Source organism: Artemia sp. Qi Xiang Cuo, chromosome 1 (genome assembly GCF_049724085.1).
Source record: "Artemia sp. Qi Xiang Cuo chromosome 1, ASM4972408v1, whole genome shotgun sequence".
Classification (NCBI taxonomy): Eukaryota; Metazoa; Arthropoda; class Branchiopoda; order Anostraca; family Artemiidae; genus Artemia; species Artemia sp. Qi Xiang Cuo.
Window position 1 is genome coordinate 66,024,466 of NC_142794.1, and position 25,256 is coordinate 66,049,721.

The 25,256-nt window shown below is 33.9% G+C and overlaps 2 protein-coding genes across 2 annotated transcripts in view; one reads left to right on the forward strand and one right to left on the reverse strand.

The window, feature by feature from the left end:
- Positions 1-10,331: 10,331 nt before the first annotated feature.
- Positions 10,332-12,529, reverse strand: LOC148956612 (uncharacterized). Its single transcript, XM_089091450.1, has 2 exons — positions 12,371-12,529; positions 10,332-10,595 (listed from the first exon to the last, which is right to left on the reverse strand). Exons 1-2 carry the CDS (start codon positions 12,527-12,529, stop codon positions 10,332-10,334), a joined length of 423 nt encoding a protein of 140 aa, XP_088947576.1.
- A 1,452-nt stretch (positions 12,530-13,981) lies between these two features.
- LOC148956613 (uncharacterized) overlaps positions 13,982-25,256 on the forward strand; it is a 59,557-nt gene continuing 48,282 nt past the window's right edge. The window contains exons 1-2 of the mRNA XM_089086077.1: positions 13,982-14,475; positions 17,294-17,367. Coding sequence (XP_088942203.1) covers positions 14,384-14,475; positions 17,294-17,367 — 166 coding nt within the window. The 5' untranslated portion in view covers positions 13,982-14,383. The remainder of the gene's footprint in view (positions 14,476-17,293; positions 17,368-25,256) is intronic.

Sequence of the window (25,256 nt, forward strand, 5' to 3'; positions counted from 1 at the left end):
AGTGACTGTAATTGTAGATTTGTATGTTTAAAGAGACTTTCTTTCTCTTTTTTTATTTCTTAAGTGTCTGTCTTTGTTGGTTTGTATATCTGAAGTGTCTGTCTTTGTTGGTTTGTATGTCTAAAGTGGCTGTCTTTCTATGTTGTTATGTCTGAAGCGTTTGTCTTTGTGTCTTTGTATATCTAAAGTGCCTTTGCTTGTATGTTTGTATTTCTATAGTACCTGTCATTATATTTTTGTATTTCTTAATTGTTTGTCTTTGTTGGTTTGTATGTCTAAAGTGCATGTTTCTCTGTTTGTATGTATGTAGTGTTTGTCTTTGTTGGTTTGTGTATGTGAAATGTCTTTCTATTTTGTTTTGTATGTCTAAAGTGCGTGCCTTTGTTGGTTTGCATGTCTGAAGTGTTTGTCTTTGTTTGTTTGTATGTCTGAAGTGTTTGTCTTTGTTTGTTTGTATGTCTAAAGTGCCAGTCTTTCTCTTTTTGTATGTCTGAAGTGTCCGTCTTTGTTGGTTTGTATGTCTGAAGTGTCTGTCTTTGTTGGTTTGTATGTTTGAAGCGTTTGTCTTTGTTGGTTTGCATGTCTGAAGTACCTTTTTTTCTTTGTATGTATGTCTAAAGTGTGTGTATTTGTTGGTTTGTATGTGTGAAGTGTTTTTCTTTGATGGTTTTTATGTCTAAATTGCATGTCTTTGTCTGTTTGAAAGTCTTAATTGTGTGTGTTTGTTGCTTTGTATGTCTGAAGTGTTTTTCATTGTTTTTTTATATGTATAAAGTTCATATATTTATCTTTTTGTATGTTTGAAGGGTTTGTCTTTGTTGGTTTGTATGTCAGAAGTGTATATCTTTCACTATTTGTATGTCTGAAGTGTTTGTCTTTGTTGGTTTGTATATATATATATATATATATATATATATATATATATGATAACTAAATATATATTTATCAAACTAAATCAAAAGGCACTGTATTTATGATTGCCAATAAGAAACCTCTGCAATATATTAAGAACGACTAGGGATATTAAGTTGAAACTTCCTGGGCTATTACTATTGCTACTTCTGCACTTACAATTTAAATAAATCAAAAGAGTGCAAGTGTATCCAGATTGTCAAAGAGCATAGATAGAATAAATTGGGAATGACATTAAGTTTCATTTCTTGAGGTAGTATTAAATTAAATTAAACAACACTTTTTGTGTCAGGATTAAAAATTGTTGACACAGTTTCTCCAACATACATATAGCAAGCCAAACTCTGGATTCTTTTAGAAAAGAAATCAAAAAGAAATATGTTTTTTTCATGAAAAAGACTAGCGTATGTAAATGAGAATGAAACAGAAATCAATTTTAAAAATTTTTTCGACAAAACAACTTTTTCAAAGAAAAGTAAAAAGCTCAATTAAGCAGAAAATGAGCAGAAATAAAATCAAATAATTTTCCAAGAGTAAAACTACCACAAAAAACAGAAATTTTATATTAAATAACCAAGTTAAACTCAAAACGAGCAAAAATTAGCACAGGTAGGACTCCCAACACCCCATGTCTTCTCAAGACCAGACCATAACATATTTTGCACTTTAGTGAAAACAAAATATATTGTAAATGTATTTACTTTTTTAATCTAATAAATAAAAAAATTGTTAAAACTTTAAGGAATAAAAATGAATATATGTTTTTTAAACTGACAATCCACAGTCATTTAGTCGATATTTCAGTAAAGTGCAAATTATGTTTTGGTTTTGAGAAGGCATAGGGGTTGTGAGCCCTACTTGTGTTAATTTTTTCTCTCTTTGAGTTTGACTTGGTAATTTATTGTATTTTCTGTTCGTTTTGAGTTTTATTTGTTTACTAATAGTGAATTGTGACAGTTTTACGCTTGGAAGACTAAATAACTTTATTTCTGCTTATTTTTGGCTTAATGGAGCTCTTTACTTCTTTTGAAAAACTCGTTTTGTTGAAAAAATATCCTGAATTAATAGCACTTAAATGGCAACTGTCTGATATATAGAATGACAGACTTACTGAAACCCTTCATTGCGTTTCCACCAAGTAAAGATAGGAATCGCTAGATTTTTGAAAGAAAAAATCATTAAGTCGGCAAGTAAATCGCTAGATTTTTGAAAAAAATCACTAAAATACAATTTAGCTACTTTGACAGACATCATGCTTCTTTTTTTTGAAATTGCCTGTTTGAGTTGCTTTTTGGCCTTTATCAACTTGATTTTTTTTTCTACTTTACCCACTGTCTCATATACAGAATGACAGACTTACTGAAACCCCTCATTGGTTGCCACCAAGTAAAGAAAGAAATCGCTAGATTTTTGAAAGAAAAATTCACCAAGTCGGCAAGTAAATCACTAGATTCTTGAAAAAATCACTAAAATACAATTTAGCTACTTTGACAGGCATCATGCTTCTGTCTTTTAAAATTGCCTGTTTTAGTTGCTTTTTGGCCTTTATCAACTTGATTTTTTTTTTCGTGTTCACACGAATTCCCTGTTAAATTTTGATTTTTTTTTTAAGTGAGAACTCCCCCGAATTAGGAATAAATCGTTTACCCACCCCTTGTGTTTTCCTTAATTGACACCCTTGGCATATCCAACTGATTTGTAAACCATGGCTAGCAATGGTCTATCTAATATGTTTACTTTTTCTTAGCCGTTTAGATTTTTAATGTTTTATTTCTTTAGAATTTGTTTTTGTCCAATGTAAGCCCCCCTGGAAATCAGAAATACTTTCTTTTGGCTTTAGTTGAACTAGTATAATTACTTGGGCACCTGGTTGGACTTTTAGAAGGATTCTATAAAATATATTAGCTGAAAAATGATAATTTCCCCACCATAGATTTTGAAAAGATTTGGCCAAAATTTTGTGAATGGACACCATTATGCACGTCTATCGATAAAAACTACAGGTCACAGTAGTGCTAATTCATAAAAATGTCAGATTTATAAAGGTTTTTTTCATTTAAACATGCTAGGGATAAATTAGTATTTTTAAATCTAGGAATGGTAACTTATCAAACCCTCCCTCTCCCACCCTCTCACTAATTAGCATTCCTAAAGATTTTGGAGGGCGAATGTTCTAAATAAGGATTTTCATGTCACCAAACAATAGAAATAGTAAATACATAATTAGGAGCGACTTAGGTGTATTAAATTAAAGAAATAAAATTTTGACCCTCACTTAAAGTGGGAATCAGAACTTCTAATTTTCGTTTGAAAGAGACCACTTCTGAAATTCTAGGACGGTTGGTTAGGTACGATCACCTATAGAAAAACCCTACAATTTCTATATATTTGCAGATGGGAGCTTAAAAACCAAATGCAAGGGGTTATATATTACGCTGAATCTGATGGTGCGATTTGCGGTAACGGTTATCTGATGGTACAGTAACATCAAATAAATCATGATTGCTGTGAATTGATAAGAAAAGAGAATCTTCATTAGATGGCGCTGCATAACAAAATATTTGAAATTAGGACATTAGGACTCGTTTTGGTCAATTGAGTTAACCTACATTCTTTTAAAGTTATATGATTAGTATACAGTTGGACTTGCTCAAAAAGTAACTTTTTAAGATTCTAAAAATAATTTGAAAAGACCCTAAAATGTTAGGCTATATGTTCCTTAAAGCACTTCACTACCCCTTCCTCTAATTTAGCCTATTGTCTAAATTATAAATTGCTATAGGCCTAGATAAGTAACCAGAAATAAGGAAACATGTAAAGGAACCAACTCTTACTTTATATAACCCAGAATAATCATAGTTAACGCATTTTGCAGGAGGCTCTTTTTTTTCATTGCCCCCAACCCCTAATATGCAACCCCTAATATATAGCCCAAATTATACATTGGTAAAATTCCACTGTAAGTAGTTTTTGATATCTTAGAAAGGGGATAGATTAGGAAAAAGAAGCTTTCAAGAATGGGTCTAGAAGCTCTAGTTTGTCCCGGGAAGGTATTTCCAAATACTTAACTCCATTCCTTCTCTCTCTAGAGGGTCCTGAAATTTTGCCTACATGACAGGTCTATACCCATTGAAATTTTGACAAAACAACATTTTACATTAATTTTCAGTTATGAGTTTCTTTTTCTCTGGCTTTAGCTCTGAAAATGCAATTTCAGTTATTTGAGCAGAATTTTAAGCCATATAAATAGTTTATTTCAAAAATTTAGGAAATGTATTTGCATATCTTTAAAACCTTATAAATTGGGATTGAGCAAAGTTGTGAAGCTGAAAAAAATTTTTGCTATACTTCATTTAAGCAAAAGATCCATTTGACAAGGTTTCACTTTTATAACACACATATTTTTAAAGGTCATCAAAGGTCAGGACCCTCTAGAGGGAGAAGGGGTGGAGGTGGGTACTTCAAAATATCTTCCCGGGACATACTTTAGCCTGTAGAACCATCCCTGAAAGTTTCATTTTCTTAACCTAACCCCTTTCCAAGATAGTCAATAGTAGCTAAAGTAGAATTTTACCTATAAATTTACTATCCAAAAAAAATAACTTTTACTTCATAATTTGCAGAATAATCATAGTTAACCCATTTTGCATGCACCCCTGCTATTCTTTACCCCCATTCTCCCTTAATGTACAAGTTTTTAGCCCAAATTATATATTTCCTACCTGCATCTCAGCTTTTTCAATGCATGAACCTGTAAATTGAGTCAACTGTGACAAAATAATCTGGTTTTGAAGCAAAAAAGTGGTAAATTTTTACCAAATCATATTATTGAGTTTCAAGTAAAGTGAATATACCATTTGATGCCTTTTTTATGCTGATTATGAATATAACAATCATTTCTATTGGAAATGAATTTTAGACCCCCCCCTATATATGTCAATTCAGGATATATATTTGCACATGTAGGGGGGGGGGTGAAATTCATTTCTGATAGATATGATTATTATATTCATCATCAGCATAAAAAAGGCATCAAATGGTGTATTCACTTAGTTCCTAACTCAATAATATGATTTGGTAAAAATTTACCAAAAAAGTTGGCTAAATGCATACAAAAAATGTAATTTTGGCTATATAGGCCTATTTGTACATTAGAAGGAGTTGGGGGTAAAGTATAGCAAGGCTGCATGCAAAGTGTGTTAACTCTGATTATTCTGCATATTCTGAAGTAAGAATTGTTTTCTTAACATTTTTCCTTTTCTCCAGGTAGTTCTCAAGGCAAATTTGCACATTAGGGGGGGAGAGGGGGTAAAGTAAAAGAAAGCCTAATAGAAAGTCTGTTAGCTATGATTATTCTGCATATTATAAAGTAAGAAATGTTTTCTTAACATGTTTCATTATGTTCAGTTACTTATCTAGGCTTATACCTATAGATTTTCTATGCATTTTTGATTTTTCTTGTGTTGCTTCTGTTCTATTCAATCTTTCTAAAGAAAAGAGGAATATGTAAAGCATAAGAGCCAAGTTTTAGCACATTGAGGGCTAGAGGTAATGTAAATGGAAGTGTTTTATATGTAATCATGGTTGACACTATCCTTTCCCTATTTATAAGCTCAGAAAATTACATAGGCTAAGCTGACCTCAAATATATTTTCAAGTTAGCAAAAAGCCTGTCATCTTGATTTTAGCTCTACTTTAAAAAGAATCCAAGAAATTATGTCAACAAGGCAATTAGAAATAACCCTTTGCCATCATAGACAAATAGGCTTGGCTAAGGCTATGTCTTTCAAACAGTAGATTAGCCTACCCTAAACAGGCAAATACTTGCCTATAAAGGCAGCTTAAGATGCAGGTTAGGGTAAAGAGTCCAAAACTATTTAGCTAGTTGATCTATCAGTTTAAAGTTAGCCAACTTAGCTTAAATAATAAGCCATCATTACAAACCTAGGCCTACTGAGCTAAATTACTTCTTGAAAGAAAACCAGTATGGTGTGTTTAGTTCTTACACAGAGACTTCACTTTCAAGTGATATAAATATACAGATTATTTGAGGCCTTTAGCTATTATCCAGTTTGGCTTGAAACTTTTCTATTTATTTAAAAGTATTTTTAATGATTTTACCAACCACTAGGCCTAATTTTGTCTGGTGCTCATAGTTTTTTGACAAAATTCTACTTTAGCTACTTTTTGCTATCTTAAAAAGGGGTTAGGTTATGATAATGAAACTTTCAGGGATGAGTTTACAGGCTAAAGTATGTCCTGGGAAAGTATTTTGAATACCTACCTCCACTGCTTCTCTCTCTAGAGGGTCCTGACCTTTGATGACCTTTAAAATCTGTGTGTTATAAAAGTGAAACCTTGCAGAAAAGATCTTCTGCTCAAATGAAGTACAACAAAATTGGTTTCAGTTTCACAACTTTGCTCTATCCCAATTTATAAGATTTTAAAGATATGAAAATACATTTCTTAAATTATAAAAAAACAACATTGATATGGCTTAAAATTCTACACAAATAACAGGAATTGCATCTTCAGAACTAAAGCCAGAGAAAACAACACTGATAACTGAAAATTCAGGCAAAATGTTTTTCTGTCAAACTTTCAGTAGGTATAGACCTGTCATGTAGGGAAATTTCAGGACCATCTAAAGGGAGAAGGAGTGGATGTAGGTACTTCAAAATACCCTCCTGGGACATACTTTTTCATGTAGAAGCATCCCTGAAAATTTCATATTCCTAACCTAACCCCTTTCCAAGATAGCCAAAAGTGGCTAAAGTGGAATTTTACCAATAGTTTTCAACTCCTATCTTTCCATGTTAAATTGCAAAAATTTTCACTCTGTATTTTTTTCCGCTCAATGGACCAATGAACATCAGTTGGGCATGGTTTTTGAATCTTGACCATGCTTCCTTGAGGTTGGGAGCGTCTCAATTCAGCTTAGGACAGGGAGTTCCAGCATCCCAATTCTGACACCATGTAATCTTTTTGAAGCCAGGTATTAAGTTGGGCAATTTAATATAAAACCCAGGTCACAACCTGTAAACAAATACACATATAAGAAAAGAGAAACACATAATACTAGAAAATTTGACAGTAATCCCTGTTGTTTACACATATATAAATCAAATGAATTTATTATTATTATTTATTGAAAACCATCATTTTTGTACAAAAATGGAATAGAGAATTGCAAAAAAGTATTGTTCAACTATGACAATGTAACTAGTGTAGATGAAGTGTGTTCCAAGCATGGCAATGCATCTGCTCTAAGCAGAGAAAAACCATAGAATGATTTATATAGCTTTATTAGAAATAGCCTATGCAGTGAGCTGGAAATGTCCCATTCTTAACTGCTTTAATGCCCTGCACCAGGACTGGGCTAAACTTCAGGTCAATAGTACAATAGTAGGCTGCTGACTTTTAATATCTCAACAGCTTTCAATAGAGCTCAACAAAAAGGTCTAAAAAACCAAATCCATTAATAAAATTTGCAGTCATCTACATAAAGATGTTAAGATTTTCTAAGAAATAAGACTCTGCATAGTCACCATTGGGTTTTCTTCAAGTTAATCTATATTAAAGGCTAGTGCTCTTCTGGTATCCTTGCTGGTACCCTGGATCAAACTTTCCTTTTTGCAAATCAGTAAAATTGGGGACACTCATTAACTCTCTGTGCCATTGTTCTGATGACTAAGTAATAAAAACATTCTAGTAAAAGTAAAGAGCAAAGCTATGTCTTGGGCACAGCTAAATACCTAACAAAGATTATAATAAATTAAAAATAAAAGAGACAAATATTAGTCTTAATAAAAAACTGAAACCAATAATCAACTTATGATGTACCAAAAATAAAACTGATATTCAACTCAAACTCCAAACAAACACAAATTACTAGATATTTGAACTGGGAACCTGCCCCCTTGTACCCTAATTATATATATTTTTTTTAATTAAAAGATGCATATTAAAGTTGAAAAAAACTTATTAGACTTAATAAAAATGAAACCAATAATGATCTTATAATGTGCAAAAAATAAATCTGATATTCAACTCAAACACAAAACAAACAGAAATTATTAGATATATGAAATGGGAAGTTGCCCCCTTTTTTAATTAAAAAATGCATAATCAAGTTAAAATAGTTAGATATTAGACTTAATAAAAAATGAAATGAATAATGAACTTATAATGTTCCAAAAATATTAGTAAAAATGTTCCAAAAATCTAAATAAAAGAGACAAATATTTGTCTTAATAAAAAACTGAAACCACTAATGAACTTATAATGTACCAAAAATAAAACTGATATTCAACTCAAACACAAAACAAACAGAAATTACTACAGATTTGAACTGGGAACCTGCCCCCTTGTACCAATTATATTTTATTTATTTTTTAATTAAAAGACACATATTAAAGTTAAAAAAAACATATTACACTTAATAAAAAATGAAACCAATAATGATCTTATAATGTGCAAAAAATAAAACTGATATTCAACTAAAACACAAAACAAACAGAAATTATTAGATATATGAAATGGGAAGTTGCCCCCTTGCAACCCAATTATATTTTTTTGTTTTTTTTTTTAGATATTTGAACTGGGAAGTTGCCCCCTTGTACCCCAATTATATATATTTTTTTTAATTAAAAGACGCATATTAAAGTTAAAAAAAACATATTAGACTTAATAAGAAATGAAATCAATAATGATCTTATAATGTGCAAAAAATAAAACTGATATTCAACTCAAACACAAAACAAACAGAAATTATTAGATATATGAAATGGGAAGTTCCCCCCTTGCAACCCAATTATATTTTTTGTTTTTTTTAATTAAAAAATGCACAATTAAGTTAAAATAGCTAGATATTAGACTTAATAAAAAATGAAATGAATAATGAACTTATAATGTTCCGAAAATATTAGTAAAAATGTTCCAGAAATATAAATAAAAGAGACAAGTATTAGTCTTAATAAAAAACTGAAACCAATAATTAACTTATAATGTACCAAAAATAAAACTGATATTTAACTCAAACACAAAACAAACAGAAATTACTAGATATTTGAACTGGGAACCTGCCCCCTTGTACCCCAATTATAGTTTTTTTTTTATTAAAAGACACATATTAAAGTTAAAAAAACATATTACATTTAATCAAAATTAAACCAATAATGATCTTATAATGTGCCAAAAATAAAACTGATCTTTATTATTTTAATTATTAGATATATGAACTGGGAAGTTGCCCTTTTGCACCCCAATTATAGTTATTTTTTATTAAAAGATGCATACCTTACCTTAGACCTTAGCTCCTCCTGTACCTCCAGAGGCACACAGGGCGTCCGTTAACAGCCTCCAATCATCCCGCAAATGAGCTGTGGCGTAAATGTCCTCCCACTCTGGGATTAAGGATGCGTGAAGGGCTCTCCTATCCCGCTCATATGTCCTGTGAAGCGTGTTTTTGGGCCTTCCTCGCCGACGCGTGCCGTCTGGTTGCCACTGGAGGATCATATTCGGTAATCTCGATCTTGGCATACGGATAACATGGCCAAGATAGCGCCATCTTCGTTGCCTGACTACATCAGCGACATCAGTCTGGTTTGTGTAGTGGCGAATTTCTATGTTTGTTATCCTATCCTTCCAGCTAATGTTTAGGATACGTCGAAGACAGTTGTTTTCATATGCAGTGAGTCGTTTTTCCTGCGAAGCTGTGAGTTTTAAAAAATACAAAGCGTATTTCAAGATAGAAAGGAAGTTTCTTCTGAAAATGCGAAGTTTTAGCTGAAGTGAGTACTTCGCTGATCTCCAGACAGGTCGAAGTCGTTGAAATGCCATGCGTGCCAGGACTATTCGTGTTCGCAGTTTTTTTTCGGAGTCGCCACTAAACGAGACGGTGCTGCCAAGATATTGGAAGTCAGTGACTTGCTCTATGCATTCAGTCCCCAGCTGGAGATTCATCGGTGAGTTAGTGGTTGACATCGCTTTGGTTTTGGGGGCATTGATATGTAACCCAAACTGCCCCGCTCTTTCGGCTAACTTGCATAAAAAGCCTTGAAGTTTGCTTTTGTCTTTCTCCATCAATCCAACATCGTCTGCAAAGTCGAGATCTTGGACTAGTCTGCCTGCAATTTTCATCCCGTATCCATCAATTTGCCTGAATATGTAGTCCACTATGAGAATAAAGAGGAATGGAGACAGCACGCATCCTTGTTTGACACCTGTCATCACTTTGAAATATCTTGTATTTCCTTCGGAGGTTCTCACGCAGCATTCCGTGTCTTCATACATTGCTATGATAAGGCGAACCAGCTTTTCAGGAATACCGTAGAAGATCAGGATCCTCCATAGTATTGGGCGGTCTATTGAGTCGAACGCTTTTTAAAATCAACGAACAATAGATATAGACGTTGTCTTCATTCATTTGATTCTTCAAGCATGGTCCGCAGTGTGAATATCAGATCGGCGCAAGATCTTTTTGGTCGGAAACCATGTTGCTCCTCGCGTAAATGCGGTTCTAAGGCAGCTTGAAGTCTTGTCAGGATGATTATGCAGAAGAGTTTTCCGGGTATCGAGAGGAGGTTGACGCCTCTGTAATTGCCACAGACTGTCGCGTCTCCTTTTTTGAACAGTTTAATAATGGTTCCTGCTTTCCAGTCCTTTGGGACTTTTTCTTTGAACTTATAATGTTCCAAAAATAAAACTGATATTTTGCTCAAAGTCAAAATAAACAGAAATTACTAGATATATGAACTCAGAAGTCATCTCCCTTGTTTCCCAATTGTAGTGCAGCTTTGCTGGAAGCAAAAGATATTTTAAGTGATTTCAAAGCAAAATAAAAAAATATATGTTTGTCAAATAAAAACTCAAGGCCATATCTAAAGCAAAGAGTGGTACTAGGCTTCAGGTCCCCTAACCTTGCCCAAAGGTTGAATTGTACTGGTAAAAAGGCTACAAAAATGTAAATTAATAAATTTGATGCATTTTTGAAATTTGTTTGTAACCCTTCTCAAACATAATATACCCCCTCTTCCCAAATAAATCTTAGATATGGCCCTGTCAAAACTGTACTGTTTACAATGAAATACAGTTGTTTTTTAAAAAGAAAGAAAAGGGAACAAAATTATTTTCCCCACTTTTTTGCTAGCATGGATTAAAAAGTGACAAATATATCTGGGTGTTCATTTTCTTTGACAGTCTATGTAGAGGGGAGCTGTTTGATTTATACGGTTACAAATTAAATATTATTTCCACTCTCATAAGCACTTTTAAGTAATTTTGTTATTTAGGCTATGTCGATTTGTTTTCTTCTGGTTGGTATTTTGCAAAAGGCTGTATCCAGATTGGAGGGGTGGATATTTAGTTTGCCCCCCTCCCCAAAGTTAAGTTTGATTTGTGCAAAAATAAACAAAAAGCATATAAACAAAATTTTGATGCATTTTGGAATGTTTCTTGTAAAAAATTCCTTCCCCCCCCCCGAAACAAATCATGTGCTCTCCCCTGAAAAAATATTAGATGTTACAATTTAAAAACTAAATTGTTCAAAATACATATTGTTTTTTATGAAATACAAGTTAGAATTTGTGAAACCAACCAAAAATGAAAGAAAGAACCATTTTTTTGTAAACATTGATTAGTGCCTAAATTACACTTTAAAAATTTTTAGTGATAGGTATTGAAGAAATCCATTTTGTTCTTTGAAGTGAAGTTTCGCAATTAAAGATTTATTTGGCTGTTTAATGTGTTCTAAAGAAATATGTTTAGAATCAAGAAGGTATGAATAGAACTTTTATGTATGTCAGCCTGATGGAATTCATTTAATATTATAAAATGTAATCACATTAATTTAGAGAGATCTAGTTAATCTATTTATTTCTCAATGTTTTACTGGTAAAAGAGAATTTGTTTAAAATATATATTGCTTTCAGTAAAGCAAGAATGACACTTGCTCTATAATTGCGGTACAAGGGGGGTGACTTCCCAGTTCATATATCTAGTAATTTATGTCTGTTTTGAATCTGAGTTGAATTTTGGTTTCATTTTTATTAAGGCTAATGTCTAATTCTTTTTATTTTAACATCTGCCTTTTAAGATCTTTTTAAAAACTATAATTGGGGTCCACCCTATAAAACTTCTCACTTTATATTGGCCTATATTGTAGTTTTTGTTTGTTTTGAGTTGAATATCAGTTTTATTTTTGGTACATTATAAGTTCATAATTGGCTTCAGTATTTTATTAAGACTAATATCTGTTTATTTTAACTTTTAGTTAATTAGGCCATCATTTCTGTTAGTTTTTTTCTGTGCTGAATACATAGCTTTTCGCTTTTTATTTTTGTTTAGAAAATTTTGTTATTTAATATCTGTTCGTTTTTAACTCACTCTTTATGCTGATTATTCAAAACTTTTTGGTGAAGCAGCCACAAACTCTGACCAGCAATCAATTCAAAAGGACCTTGCTACTCCTGCGACTTGGGCTGATACATGGCTCCTCTCGTTCAATGCTGACTAATGCCACGTAATCCAATTCGGCAATCATGACAAACATCAGCACTACAATCTCCAAGGTAATCCCCTTTTTTGCAGTCTCTGAAGAAAGAGATTTTGGAGTCATTGTTGATTGTCAAAGTTGAGCACCCATGCAAAATCTGTATCGTTGTCTGCCCTCCAATCTCTCAGAATGATCAAAAGAACTATCTCTAGTAGACGCCCAAGCGTGTTTTTGAAGCTATACAAGGCACTAGTTCGCCCGCGTCTAGAGGTTGGAATTTCCTTGGCGTCACCCTATTTCAAGAAGGAAAAATAAACTCTAGAAAAAGTTCAACAAAGAGTAACCAAAATGGTCAAAGGCCTCAATTACATGCCATACAAAGAGTGTTTACGTCACTTGAAGCTTCCTACTCATGCATTCTAAAGGAAACGTGGTGATGTGATAATGACCCACAAAATTATTTCCAAAAATTTTCTCCCTTGTCTCTTTACCCCCCGCCCCCCGAGAACGTTCTGTGACTAGAGGTTATTCCCAAAATATCTTCAAGAAACGCTCCTTAGTCCGAGAAAGAAGCCATTTTTTCAGCCAACGAGTAACAAACATGTGGAATCTACTCTCTCAAGATGCAGTGGCTGCTGATTCAACAGGTGCATTCAAGAAAAACCTAGACAAAGAATGGCTACAGCAAGAGTTCCTGTACAACTGGGAAGCTGCCGAGTCCTCAACCCAAATTTAGCAAACAACCCATAGAAGTCATAACGGAGCATTACAAGGATGATATTCCTTAATTTCGCACCAAGCTGCGATTTAAGGTAAAGTATTTTGCGCTTTTCCGAATGATAAATTGCTGTGTATAGAAAATTGCATGATGCAGGGACTATGGAGATATGACATTTGTGGAAGTATAGCTATTAGATTCTTTGACTAGTTTGAATTATGTGACGATTCTGAAAATAACGATCAGTGTTGAGCAGAGGGGGCACCTAAAAAGAGCAGGGAGGAGAACTGGTTACCCTAAAATTATTCTTCATCATTTCTTAAATATACCTTGAAATTTTGAACTTCATACCCTCAGTTGTTCTTCAGATATTGCCAATATTCCCTTTTCACAACCAGCAAGCACATAAGCTAGTGTTTTATTGTATTTGGTATCACTCTCAGCGTTTCTTTAAGATTTCACCTAAATATCCTGAGCTGTTTTGGAGGCCTAGGATCAAATATGCGCTCTTTTCCAATATTGAAAAATGATCCTTTCCCCACCATAGATTTTGAAAAATGTATCTGGCCAAAATTTTGTGAATGGACACCATTATGCGCGTCTATCGATAAAAACTACAGGTTGCAGTGGTGCTAATTTATAAAAATGTCAGATGTATAAGGATTTTTTACATTTAAAAATGCTGGGAATAAATTAATATTTTTAAATCTAGGAATGGTAATTTATCAAACCCTCCCTTCTCCCACCCCCTCACTAATTAACATTCCTGAAGATTTTGGAGGGTTAATGTTCTAAATAAGGATTTTCATGTCACTAAGCAATGGAAATAGCAAATACATAATTAGGAGCCCCTAGGTCTATCAAATTAAGAAAAAAAATTTGACCCTCACTTAAAGTGGGCACCAGAACTTCTAATTTCTGTTCAAAAGAAGCCACTTCTTAAATTCTAGGACGGTTGGTTTAATGATCACCTCTGGAAAAACCCTACAATTTCTATATTTTTGTAGATGGGAGCTTAAAACCATCTAGAGAAAGGTTATCTATTGCACTGAATCTGATGGTGTGATTTTCATTCAGATTCCTTGACTTGAGTCTTTCCTCTTTTTTCAAAACTTGGGTAGATTTTTAATGTTTTAGTTACTATTGGGTCAAGTTGGTCCTTTCTTTCATGAATGGTTTAATTTATCTTTATTTGTGAAGCAGAATTTCTTCTTTTTGATGTTTTCTAGTTTATTTTGAACATTTATTTTTGTTTAGGTATGTCTTTGATAAGAAATTTATTGTTCAAACTGCTACAAACTGCTACAGATGAAAAGCAAGATGGAAAAGTAGATAGAAAATCTATTAAAAGGTAGGCATAAATGTTTTAATTTTGGGAGAGAGTTCAGTAGAGAGAACTCGTTTCACTGCCTCAGACTCTAGGCTGCCGGGCATCTTCAAAAGCAAATACACAAGTCAGTATTCAAGTATTTGATTTACAGTATCTTAGTTTTTCCAGCTGTTTACCTGAACTGTTTAAACAAACAGTATTAAAAATATTGGGCGCCCGGTTTGCCATCAAGACCATGGGACGTTTACGGCTTTTTATAATTTTCACCAAGTTGATTTGTAAAAGTGATAGTGATTGGAAAGGGTTGAAGGCATTTTTTATGGAGGTAATATAGGAAACAATTTAGCTGATTGTCAAAGGAAAATAAATTTAATTATTTGTGGCACAAAACTGTGATTTCCCAAGATTTTGTTGCTTTCCTAATGGTTTTGGGAAATTTGCTCTTGAAATTTGTAGCCAATTTTTTTTCGGATTCTAAAATATGAATAAAGGCGATAAAGAAGTCCCCAGTTGGGAATTATCTTCCAGGGAGAAATTATCCTTAAAGGTTTCTCTATCGACACTTTCAAAAAGTGGTTTCAGAATCTTCTAAAACTTTGTGATTTAAAAGATTTGCGGCAAATTAGATATTTAGAATATATCTGGTACTGGGAATTGAGGAATAAAACTTTATACCACCAAATAGTAAATGCTAGAAAGAGAAAGAGCTCTAAAGCCGATGTCGTGAGGAGTATCATTTACCTATAGCTGATACTGTGAGAAGTGCTAGAATTTGTAGTATTTGCCGTGAGAAATGTCTTTTTATGTAACATCTACCATAAGCTTTTCAAGCAACCTAGGATTTTCACTTTCATGGGTCTCTACACTCAATCAGATAATAGTTTATAAAAAGAAAATATGGATTGACTATCTATCAACAATTGAAAATAACATCATTTCTATACAATCCTGAAAAAGGCTTATGCCAGCTTTGTCTGTCGCTCAGACTTTCTGTCTTGGGCTTATCTCCAATTAATCATGGCTTGATGGCATCTTGAATTTAATTTAAAAATTAGTGGACTCGGTTGATATGTCGATTTCCCAAAATTTGTTAAAAATTTTCCTAAAAAGAAGTGATTTTTAAGAGACATAAAGGGCAAAGTTAAGTTTAAAACCATCATAAATAAATTTGTTTAATAATTTAAACTTAAAACGATAAGAAATTACAATTAAACAATTAATAAAACTCAAAACGAGCAGAAATTAAATGACTGATTATATCTAACATAAAGATAACAGATACTGATATAGATTAATGAATAAATCCTGAAATGAGTAAAAATTAAATCGAACTTTCAAATCAGGCTTAAACTGAACAAAAATTACTATTAACAGGAGTTTGCCTAATGCCATTCTTCCCTTCCTCTATCTATAAAAGTTCTAAAGCCTATTCTGTCATTTGCAGACCATCGAAAGCTGTTTTTTGAGCAGTGTACTTTAGTTTTTCAAAAGATCTATAAGGAACAAAAAATAAATCAATATAATAATCAAGATGACTGGAAAGAACCAAATAAAATAAATTGAATATTTGGTATCATTTCCTAAAATCTAAAAATATCTGAATTATAAAAATAATGGTATCAAATCCAAAAAGTTTATGCACTGCAAGGTACAATACTATATCTTTAAGATACAGCACTGTAAAATGTGTTCAGGATACAATACACTACAAAAATTTAAGAATGATCTTTTTTTTGTAAATGCAGTAAAAATATTTTCAGTATGTTGTGTTTTTAGTAAAATGTAAATGACGGAATGGGCTTTAAACCATTTACGGTGAAGGGAGGGGAAAGGGGAAGGAAAGGAGCTCCTTTTTGTTGTAATTTTTATTCGTTTTAAGTTCAAATTGAATAGTCAATTTAGTTTTTACTCGTTTTAAATGGGACCCTTTTGTCTCCATTTAGAGTGCCTATTTTCAAAAGGGGAATTTCCCTAAGAGGGTAGATAATCAAAATTACACATTTTCTACCGTTTTCAAGAAGAATTTGGTCAAATTTTAAATTTAGTTACATTTCCCTATATTTTAGTGATTTTTCTTTTATCTAACGGCAACGTAACTTGTTTGACCTTGATTTAACGACATTTTCAGCTGTCATTACCGGGTTAAGCAATCAACGAAAAGTTCAGCTAGGTCAATTATAAAGTGAAGTGGCACTAATTAACTGAAAGTTAGGGGAATGGAATCACTTCGATGCAGTGAGTCAATGGTGTCAATTCACGGATAGTTAATTATGGGGGACAAAATTGCATTTTTCAATGTATAAGGGTTTTTTATATAAAAGTACGGAAAGTCCATTGTTATAGACTAGTATAAATGCAAAAAAAGAGGTATTTTTTGAAATCTTGCTGGGGAATGCTCCAAGCCCTCCGCCAAGTGACCTCATCGCAGTGATTTTAATTAACTGGAATTTAGAGGGATGCGAATAAAATGTTTTCGAAATCTAGGGGGAGATGCAACTTTATTGTTTTTTTTGTTTTTTTCAATTTTTCAATGAAAATATAAAAAAGCTGTTTTTTGATGAAGATACCTTGCAAAAGATATTTTCCTGGGTGTTTTGAGGCTAATGCACATCGGAGGTGTAATTATTACAAGGCAGTTTTTTCCCTTAAGACATTCTGGTAAACAAATTTCTTTGGAGAATAAATGTTGCCTCGTTAAAATGAACTAAATAATTTGTGCTCAGAAGCATGAAGGGGTAAGGCAGTAAAATATTTTTTTCCTTACGGTTTTCTTTGCAATAGAGTTGAATCTGTTAACCATGGAATTGATTCTGAAAAAAAAATCCAATTTTTTTTTCAGATGTTATGGTGATGAATACCAGTCAGAGTGGTTCAAGAAAGGGGACAAAAGCTTCCTTGAACAACTTGTCATAGGTATGTTTTTTTTTACTAGTCATAAAGGATAAAGCAATAATAACGACCTGGAATTGTGGATACCTACACATGGAACTGTGATTTTTAAAGTTGTGCGTAATAGAAATCTATTCAAGAGAGAAGCGAGCCTAGCGCCTTCTCTAAATTAAAAGCAGTGACTAATCATGTGATTCTATGTATACTGTGGCATGACCAACCTCGCATGTATATAAATTATACATCATTACCCTAAAAGTATATCAGGTTTTTAATCATTACCCTTAACTGGTAGGGGGAAAAAGTTGCATCAACTGCAGGATGGGGTTTGCGAGACTAGTTTTGAAAAATACTGATTTAAGTTTACTGCAATTTCACTTACAACGCATTCAGATATACCGGTTAAAAACACTGAACTGCAAAAATCATTCCATCATTCGCAAATGGGGCATAGTAACTTGGTATATTCCATACACCCATTTGTTTGGCATGAACTGCAGGTACACTTGGATTTTCTATCCTTGCTTTGGGGGAAAATGACACAATGATCTTTTCGGTTGTTTGAACCTAAAGAAGACGCATGAGGGACACTCTCAGCTGAAAACCCCGTAAGATTGTCGATCAAATCACGCAGTTCCCGTGTGTGAGGGTTACTCTAATCGTAATATCCATGATTGCAAGCCATGGACCATCTTCTAATGCGACGGCTGGTCGTGTAATATCCCACCCAGTTCCATCACGTACAAAGAGACCTTCACAGTCTTCACTCCCCAACATGAATGCTCTAGAGAAATACAGAAGGCTCGCGCATCTGTGACGTTGACTGGTTTCAAGTGCATTTGCTTATCAACAATGCCTAAAACCAAAATAGAGGCCGTAATCGTCAAGCTGGGCATTGATAGGCAGAAAGAGCTTCTCAAGAATCTTTGCTGTTATGAAAAGGTCCCAAGCCGTTTTTGGGGGTTGGTTGGGTTGGGGATTAGGTCTCTGTTCTCATGCGGGACCTTTCAGACCTGGAAAGCGGATAACAAAATATTAGCCTCTCTTGGTGATTTGAAGGAGCTCAGACTTATTCCTTATTGTTCATCTACTTTTGCCAATGAAGAAGGACTTGTTGCCATTGTTCCTGTATTGCTTTTGCCGAAATCATTTAGAAATAGTAGTATTTTCCTCATTATCATCTGATTGTGCCTGGACTGCCTGTTCGTCATCTTCCTAGGCTTAGACTGCCTATAGAACTGTCATCACTGATCTCAACACTTTGGTTGACGAAGTCTAGGTCGTTCTTGACACCCTCACTGATTGTTAGCGCTTCACCTTCGTCTTGTAGAACGTCAAGGATATCCTTCTCTGTGTGAAGTCTTTGGCTTGTTCATAGGATCAGTTACATTGTAGGTGACCAAATTGTAGCCATAAATGATCTTTTCCAGCTCTAAAAACGAAAGAAAATTGGAGATAACGAGAGAAACAAACTAAAAAGGGGTCCGGTAAAAACAAAAATCTTTTCCGCTTGAATGTAGCATTATTAAGTAAGTTGAAACGAAAGTAATTGTTCTCTAAAAAGCTCGTAAAATTAAAGTTGATTTCTGTGCTTAAATCACGAAAAGGTTACACAAACTAATGGGTGGGGTTTATTGGACCCTAGAACGCGGTATCTATCCAACAGAAAGTGACCATGATATGTTCTTTTGTTAAGGTATAGAACTTAACTGGCCCGAATAATAAACTAGTTATCAGTCTCCTTGCATAATCTGGTGGTACATGATGGATAAAAAGTTAAGTGTTGGGGTTTGAAAGACCTTATCTTGCCAGTTAAGGGTTAAAATCATGTTTAGAAAACAATTCCTTTTCAACACTACTTACTTACTCATAATCCTCATACCGGGGTGGTGTTGAGAATGTCGTCAGCCTTCTCCACGTAGGGCGGTCAGCAGCAAGGGCCTCTTGCTGCTGACCGCACTAGCAGATTTAATTCTTTTTTAATTCACTTGTATCGCAATTACTTTTGTCTATGATTCTAATTTCTGATGGAACCAAGTTTTAACATGTCAGAGACTGTTATTTTCCAAGAATATTATGACCAGGTTATCCATTTCCATGCTTCTCATATCCATAGCATACTAGCCATCTAGCTTACTAGCCTTCAATAGTGTACTACTCAACAAGCTTACTAGTCTGGAGCATCCGTACAGAGGAATTCAACGCAAGTGTAAATTCTTTAATTTCAGTTCAATCCAGTTTTATTAATAATAGATTCAATAAATATATAAATAATTCATACAAAAAAGATATAATCTCTAAGTAAACACTTTGAATTACTAAACACTTTTCCTCTAGGTTATAGCCTGTTAAGGTAACAAAAATTGCTGCAATTAACGTTAGCATTCAAATCCATCCACTCCACCCTACCAAAAATGAGACCCAGCTACCAAAACATCCAAATCAATAAAAGGAAACGAACCCAAAACAACGTAATTCCATTTAACCTATGTTTAACTACCCTTCAAACCTTTCCCTTACCCATTCCCCCTCCCTCCCCCAAGAAAACAAACAACAAAAACGATCAACCCAATAGCCCGAAATACCTTTTTTTATCGTAAATTTAAATGATCCCACTAACCTGTTCTCTTTTAAATGTTTAGGCAACGCATTCCATACCCTAGAGCAGACTATTCCAAATAGAAAAATTGGATCTTATTTAAGGTTAAGGAGGAACGTTAAGTTGATCTTTAGTTCTAATATTTAAACTATGGAAATTTGATATATTTTGAAACAAATTTGACAAACACTCAGAAAAAGGCCGTGATGAAATCGGTATGCAAAAATAGAGCAAGCAATTTTATGTAAATTATCCGTTGACTGTAAATCCCCATGCCCCATAAGTAAAAGAGCTTTATCATTAATTTTTTTTCAATCTTTGAGGATGGATTTTAAATGTTGACATCCAAACCATTGAACAATATTTGAGATGGGATTTGATCAGAGAAAAATAAAGCAGGCGTAAATTTTTTTGGGGAAAAAATGTTTTAAGTTTTTTTATCATACCGAAATTCCTCGAGACTTTTAAATATACAGCATTCATATGATGTTCAAAAGAAAGATTTTCATCAAGAAAAAGTCCTAAGTATTTAGTGAAACCTGTCTCAGGTCTGCTAATAAGGCCTCTTGATGTTGATAGCCCCTAACATCTGGGTGAGACTTTCCTGTTCGCGAAAAAATCGAACTTTGCGATTTAAGAACATTCATCACTAGCTTATTGGCATCCATTCAATCATAAAATCGCTCAATAGCTAATTGAAGTTTATTTTAAAGTGAAGAAAAATCATCATCAGCTATTCCGGTTGCTGTATCATCAGCAAAACTTTGCACCAGGTCATCAGCAGACTTTTCTTCCTCAACAGGTAAATTATTAGCACAGAGCAAGCAACAGCTACTTGGTGGTCCATGCAATATAAACTGTATATCATTGATATGAATAATAAATAAAAGTGGCTCAACAGTTGAACCTTTTGGTACGCCACAATCAATCTCAGCACTTAACTCATCATTACCTATAAAGATCCTTCTATTGTTAAGGTAACTTCTGAACCATGACAGTAAATTGCCAGGAATACCAGCATGATTTAATTTTCCTAATAAGATTTTATATACCACACAATCGAAAGCTTTTTTTAAGTTAGTCAAAACCACTGCAGGAATTTTACCTATTTCCATCATTTTATTAATTAACAGTGTTAAAGATGAAAGCGCATGTTCAGTTTTATGATTTATGATTTGACTCTGTCTTAACTGTACGTGAATATTTTAATGTAATTTAGTATATATTTGAGTTGTAACCATTATTCAATAAAGACTATAATTTGAAGCTAACGTCTTTCACTGTCTTAGACTTTTTGTTAAACCTTGCATCAGCTTATGTAAGAACGTATGAAGGTTTACTTTACCACAAGGTTAATATTGGAGACATCTGGTCAACTGGAAATTGACTAATGGGTTGATGTTGAGTCTACTTTTTGCTGGGTGTCCGACGAAGTGTTGATTGATGGATTGGCACTAGTATGGCTGAATGTGCCTGCAGATGAAGTGGTCTTATTGCAGCAAGTGACCTTAGATTTAATACTGACGCGAGTTCTTTTTTTTTCTTCTCCACTGCTAGCGAGTTATGGAGCATAGAGAGCTGGTTAAGGGTTCAGCTTTTCCAAAAATACTATATGTATGTGCTTTTGTGATGAAAAGAAACGTAATGATATAGTGAAATACAGTTTGTTTTGTTTTTTTTACAAGAATTGCATATTCGTTTCAAAAATGATGTGAATCCTTATTCCCTTGAGCTTGTTCTTTACTTTATTCAGCTAAGAAAAGCCGATTATCCCAGTGATCACCTAAGTTACACTCATTAAAATAGAAATAGAACTAACTAAACCGCTCTTTATAATCTTTTAGTTTTAGCTTCAGTGTAGACTCTTAGTATACCATTATATCTTTTCTTTGTCTTTTTGCCGCTCATTTATCTTTTATCGTTGCATTTTATCTTTCACTTAACCTCTTTAGTTTCCTTTGAAGTTTTCTTACTTTATTTTGAAAATGTAGGCTACTTGCTTTTTTATCTTACGCCTTGTGTTTTAATTACTCTTACTGCTATTCTGGATGTTAGAATAATAAATTGCCCAAAGAGCATCCCTAAAGCCTAAGCTTGTTTCGTTATTCAATGTCTCAATGTTATTGGTGTTGACTGACGCTTTACTGCGATATTGCCCATAACTGACTTCTACGGGCTGCATGATTAATATTGGAAGTATTCAGAAGTTTTGTTTTACAGTAATTGATATGCCTTTTTCAGATTTCATGAACTAGGACCTTTCGGTCGAACACATGCTGCTAAGTTTATAGTTGGTCCGTCACAAGATGACTGTCACTAATGTTCAGGAGGACAAAACATTGAATAGTCTTATTCTTTTATCAATGTTTTAACTAACTATATAAACGAAATACCCAGTATATGATATATTTCAAAGATGATTAAACAGGTCCAGTTTTGAGTGAGCGATATTTTTTTACGATTGTTCGGCTATTTCTTTTTTAACGTTGTGAATTTTCTTGCTGCCTCTGCAATGGATGCAGACCTGTAAATATTCCTGATTATATTCTTCGGAGATTGATTGACGATAAATGAAGAGGTCATGCAAAATGAATAAGATTCCACAAAGTGAGATAGGCTTGTCACGAATTTTATACAGTCAACTCTCGATAACTAGAAATCTCCCAATATCTCGATTCATTTACAACCTTCTTGGAAAAACCTGTATAAGTCCAAAAAGAACATGCATAACTCGAAGTAAATTTGCGGTTATATTTTTCGTCTATAAATCGAAGTGACCCGAAACTTACCTCTATAACTGAAAATTCAGTAGAGAAGTTGAATTTAATTTTTCACTTTAGCTCCATAATTCAACGTATCTCTGTATATCTAAGCTTTTCTCAGTGGACCTCTGGAAGTCAAAACCCTGGTGTGAAGCAGTGTTGCCACCGCCACAGGCTTCCAATGAAGTTTCACAGTTGTTTTTTTTTTCATTCACAGGTTCATAAATTTTTGCCTCAAAATGGTAAAAAGTAATAGATTTTGATAATAAAGGTTAAAGGGCTGTCAAAAGGACATTTTTAGTGGCTTATTACGCCTTTTCACCATTGATGACACTTTGAGATTTGAAAATAACTTTTGGTATATTTTCATCAAATATTTCAAACAGGAAGCTGATATTGGTGTTACAGTCTTAAAAACATTGCGTTTCAAAAAAAACTGCTCATTAGCAATCTATGTTTCCCTATGAGAAACCAATTGTTTATGGATTGGTTCATAGGGGCATTTCCTTAATCCAACATCAGGTTATATGCACACATATTTGTTCATATTCAATTATGAGGAAACACACATACATTTTGCATCAATTTATTCAGATGAGGATAGTATTTTCATTAGCCAAATTTTCGTTCGCAATTTCTAATTAATAAATGATCTTGAAGTATTTTTTTTTGTTCGGTCATAAGTTATGCAACTAAAACTCGGGAAGGGATAATAATTGCGTAAAAATACAAAAAAGGTAAGTACTATTGAACAAACATTGGTAAACATTGTAAGAAGCTATTTTTTAAATATGAGATTTTAACATGGGGAATGCATTGTTATTTTGGTGACGAAATGTTTGTGCCCTCTCAGCTCTAAATACTATACTAGTAAAATTAGTTAAATTAGACCTCCTGGAACATGGTTGATAGACCAAGAAAGGATCTAGGGAGCATTTCCTTCGAAAGCGTCAAGGAAAATGCTTTCAAGTTCGTGTCAAACATCCGCACTTCTTGAGACCACTTCACTGGACCTTAAAATTAGCTCAGTGTCATCAGCTTGTCGTGTTGCCAGGAATAAGTATTTGCTGGGAGATACAGCAAAGAGTTCTTGACCTGAAGATCTAGAACAGAAATTTCGAGTCGAAATGTCCGTGTTATTAATTGACCAAAAAACAACCAGCGTGAAAAAAATACCTTTAGACAACAAATAGCTTGTTTCCGACGTATAATTCTTGCAGTCCACCCCATTCAGCCCTTTCCGTTGAGGTGAAATGCCCTTCGAAACGTTACAGAGAAGGGCCTGGTGCAGAACATGAGGATGGACTTGAAGCTGAATATGGAGGGGTGGATGTGCAAGATTCAAATTCCTGCAGTTCGTGCAACAACTACATAATTTGCGCGTTTTGGCTGCTATTAAGGCTTAATCTGTGCTCATCAGCTTACACCTCAGTTTTTCTGGCCTACTAATATATTCTGACACTTTCTTTTTTTCAAGTGAGCTGTGAAAGATCCTTCAGCTAACTGAAGCTCATTAAGACAAGACTACAATATCAGATGGTCTTTTGGAAGAATTCAATTTAATTTTATGTGAGTGAGAGCTGCTTGATTCAGTACAGTTTGAAGATCTTTTAGAAGACGTGAAAAGAGATTTGAAGACTTTAACGTAGCTTTTGTCAGTGCAGTAGTTTTTTTCTTTTTTAATCCAGTTATTTTGTTTTGTATCTGATCCAAATATACATTCTGTGTTCGGATGGAAAATTGAAAAACTGTCAGTGGTGTTAAACATCTTTCCGAACAAGACGAATACCGTGAATGTTCTTTGACCGGATTTCCATGTTGCAGGGCGTAATATGAAAATTTTACACATCTGAAAATACGATTTCACTCTCCCTTTGTGAGTAAACCTGAGCAGCATAACCTCAGCAGTTCAACCGAGCATCAGGGAGATTTGGCACAAAAATGACTAGCGGTATCTGTCCTCTTCCTACTGTAAGCCTATTTCTCTGTTAGTGGGTAGTACTATACTGCCTGGTTGTGCAAATTTCTGTACGGATTACACTGATTGTAATTCCTATTCATCGTTCAAGGCCCTTTCTGATGAAACACGAAAAATAAAACATGCACATTCCTTCTTTAAGGAGGGCCATAGGTAGGGCCGCAAAATCCGAATGACCCCTTAGTTTTTCGCTGTCCGTCTGCCTCTACCACCCCCCCCCTTGAAAAAGTAGCCCTGGCCTCCTAAACAGAAGTCTTGGCTATGGCCTGGGGTTTATGCATCAATTTCTACCTCTACAGTTCCCTTGTCTCTGCCTTAAAACTAATTCTGTATCTATTTGAAGACTCAATGAGAGCTGGGATGTTATTGACACTAAAATGTATCCTTTGAGGTATGTCCCTCCCTCTTTAAAATATTTAATCACTCTTGATTTGTGGGAATATTTCTGGTCGACTTCTAATTTTTTATCAAATGAGCCCTATTCGAAGTATATACGATCACCCATTCCATAAAAACCTCATATGCCCCTAAAGAATAGTTTCTAGCCCTTTCCCCAGGGCTCTGGTTGGTTGCT